This window comes from Drosophila suzukii, chromosome Y (genome assembly GCF_043229965.1).
Source record: "Drosophila suzukii chromosome Y, CBGP_Dsuzu_IsoJpt1.0, whole genome shotgun sequence".
NCBI classification, from domain to species: domain Eukaryota; kingdom Metazoa; phylum Arthropoda; class Insecta; order Diptera; family Drosophilidae; genus Drosophila; species Drosophila suzukii.
Window position 1 is genome coordinate 5,404,194 of NC_092085.1, and position 2,619 is coordinate 5,406,812.

Genomic DNA, 2,619 nt, shown 5'->3' on the forward strand with positions numbered 1-2,619 from the left:
TAAGGATACGGATAACATGTAGGGATCCAACCGCAAGGCATCAGGATTCAGCGTCGGGCAGTGGCCAGAGTCATCCGCGTTTACGCCAGGCAGAAGGGACACTTACAAAACATCATAAGGATACGGGTAACATATAGGGATCCACCCGCGATGGCAACAGGATTCAGCGTCGGGTAGTTGCCAGAGTCATCCGGGTTTAGGCCAAGCGGGAAGGAAACGGACAAGGTCGACAAAATAGTAGCGAAAGCACATCACGTACCCAAAGGACCCCGAAGGATACCCTAAGTGTGCCCGAAATATACCCGAAGGACACCCCAACAACACTTCTAAAGGATACCCAAAGGACACCCGAAGGATACCCTAAGTGTGCCCAAACTATACCCGAAGGATACCCAAAGGACACCCGAAGGATGCCCTAAGTGTGCCCAAAGGATACCCAAAGGACACCCGAAAGATACCCTAAGTGTGCCCAAACTATACCCGAAGGATACCCTAAGTGTTCCCAAACTATACCCGAAGGACGCCCCAACAATACCTCTAAGTGTACCCAAAGGACACCCGAAGGATACCCTAGGGATAGCCCAACGATCCCCAAGGATACCTAAGGATACCCCAATAGGACTCGAAAGACACCTCAAGGATACCCCAATAATAAGCCAAGGACACCAAGGATACCAACCAGGAACGCCCCGAAGCAAGGTGTAGGCCCAAGGACAACTTCCAAGAATACTCACCAAAGGTGATCAAGTTAATTACGGAACCGGGAGGTACAACGCACCGCAGCATCCAGAGGGCCACGGTGATCTGAGGGAATACAACATGTGGTTTACGAAGAAAGGGGGAAGACGGTACAGCAAAGAGAGCTGTACCGTAAGAGAGCGAGCGCCTCAAAGAAAGGACATAACGGTATCGGGCAAAAGGAAGGCGCGCAACCGAGGTTTCATGTATGGGGAGCCTGGCGACGGTCGAGCACTAAAATTCAGAACACCATCATGAGCACACGCGTCACCAGAGCCGAAGCACGCAGGAGGATGGCGGCCCTCCAGGAACCTCGCCCGGGGCAAGGATGGTCGGAGACCCGACCTACCCGAGCTCCGCGGCGGGCCCTGGAGCGGACTCGAGACGAGGACTCCGCACCGGAACCCGCGGTGAGCGACGACAGCGACGTGGAGGTGATCGGCGACCCCGCCGTCGAGGAGAGAGAGTGGCGACTCCGGAAGGCGGCGGCGGGCGGTCGGATACCGCGCGGGACGACGGACGTCGGAGGAGAGGAACTCCCGAGGAGCCACTCGGAGGCGGTTTGTCGGGCCACCGAGGAGTCTCAGAAGCGGTTCCGAGACCGGGAGCCGTCGGACGAGGAGCAGCAACGGTCGACGGAGGAGGAGGCGAGAAGGCAGGCGCGGCTGCGGCAGGACCACGAGGCGGCGGCGGCGCGGTGGCATGCCCGCTTGCGAGAGGCGGAGGAAGAAGAGCGACGGCTGTGGGAGGTGCCACTCACCCCCAGATACGCGGCCGAGGAACCCAGCCCGAGGGACGAGGACGAGGACGAACCACGCGCGCCATCCCCTCCGCGGTGGTTACCCGAGGTGCCACCCACTCCCCGCTACGAGGGGGAGTGGCTCACGGACGGCGCTCGAGACGGCGACGATGGAGCACCGTTGGCCACGCCGCCGTGGAGGCCGGCCCGGCCACCCACGCCGCGATACACGGAGCCACGACGACCGGAGGAGCAGACGCCGAGCGAGGAGTCGACCGCGCAGCCGACGCCGCAATCGCAGGAGGAGGACGTCCACCAGGCAAGGGCGGACGAGCCGTCGGTGGTGCGGACGGAGGTGCCAGCCGCGCACGTGAGCCACAGCACACGGGCGTTCGAGGCCGAGGGCATGCGGTGGCGGCAGCAGACGGTGACATGGACGTGGCCCGAGGGGCCCGCGACAGGACCGACGAAGGAGGTGCCCAGGATATGGGAGGAGGGGGCACCCAAGTTGAACCCTCGGGACCCCCGGACGAGGAGCCGACAGGATGCATGGGTCCCGCCGACACCAAGCACGGGCCCGCCAACACCGGCGACGACGGCAACGACGGGGGAGGCGGAGTCGCTGGAGAAAGGACCATGGGTGTGGCCCGAGCCACCGGCCACCCAAAGGCCTCCGCTGCAGCGACAAAATTCGACGCCCGGATCGGCGCCGGAGGAAAGCGGTTGGCGCGAGGTCGCCAGGAGCGAGTCGCCGGTGGGTATCGAGGAAGCACCCGCGGTCGCGACGGCACGGCGGAAGGGCGGCAGGCGGTGCGTCCCGGTCTGCGAAGGCGGGAGGAGGTACCGGGTGAGGCTCGGATAAATAAATCGGATAAATAAATGAAAAAAAAAATCACAAAAACAACACAAGGGTTTTCCAAAGCAACAAGAGAAGGGGTACGGGGCCAAGAGTTTGATTGGGGTGGCTGGAAGAAGAACGGGGCATGCATGGGCCACTCCAGCAACCTGTAAGTCAAATGGTTTTAGTCCAGGAAGAAATAATGAACGTCAATTACTTACCTGCTGTCCCGGTTGCAAAGTGAATGCGAAGTCCTCTCCGCACCCGCTCTCGAGAGCTGCCAATATGGAGTCCGATGCAGCCG

The 2,619-nt window shown here is 61.3% G+C and overlaps 1 protein-coding gene across 1 annotated transcript; it reads left to right on the forward strand.

Annotated features, from left to right (window-relative positions):
* The first annotated feature begins 1,031 nt into the window (after window positions 1-1,031).
* Window positions 1,032-2,339, forward strand: LOC139353705 (serine/arginine repetitive matrix protein 1-like). Its single transcript, XM_070998029.1, has one exon. The coding sequence runs from the start codon at window positions 1,032-1,034 to the stop codon at window positions 2,337-2,339; it is 1,308 nt and encodes a 435-aa protein (XP_070854130.1).
* Window positions 2,340-2,619: the final 280 nt, after the last annotated feature.

Bases quoted from the DNA above. Each gene is read 5' to 3' on its own strand.
- LOC139353705 (XM_070998029.1), top strand. From the start codon at position 1,032: ATGGCGGCCCTCCAGGAACCTCGCCCGGGGCAAGGATGGTCGGAGACC.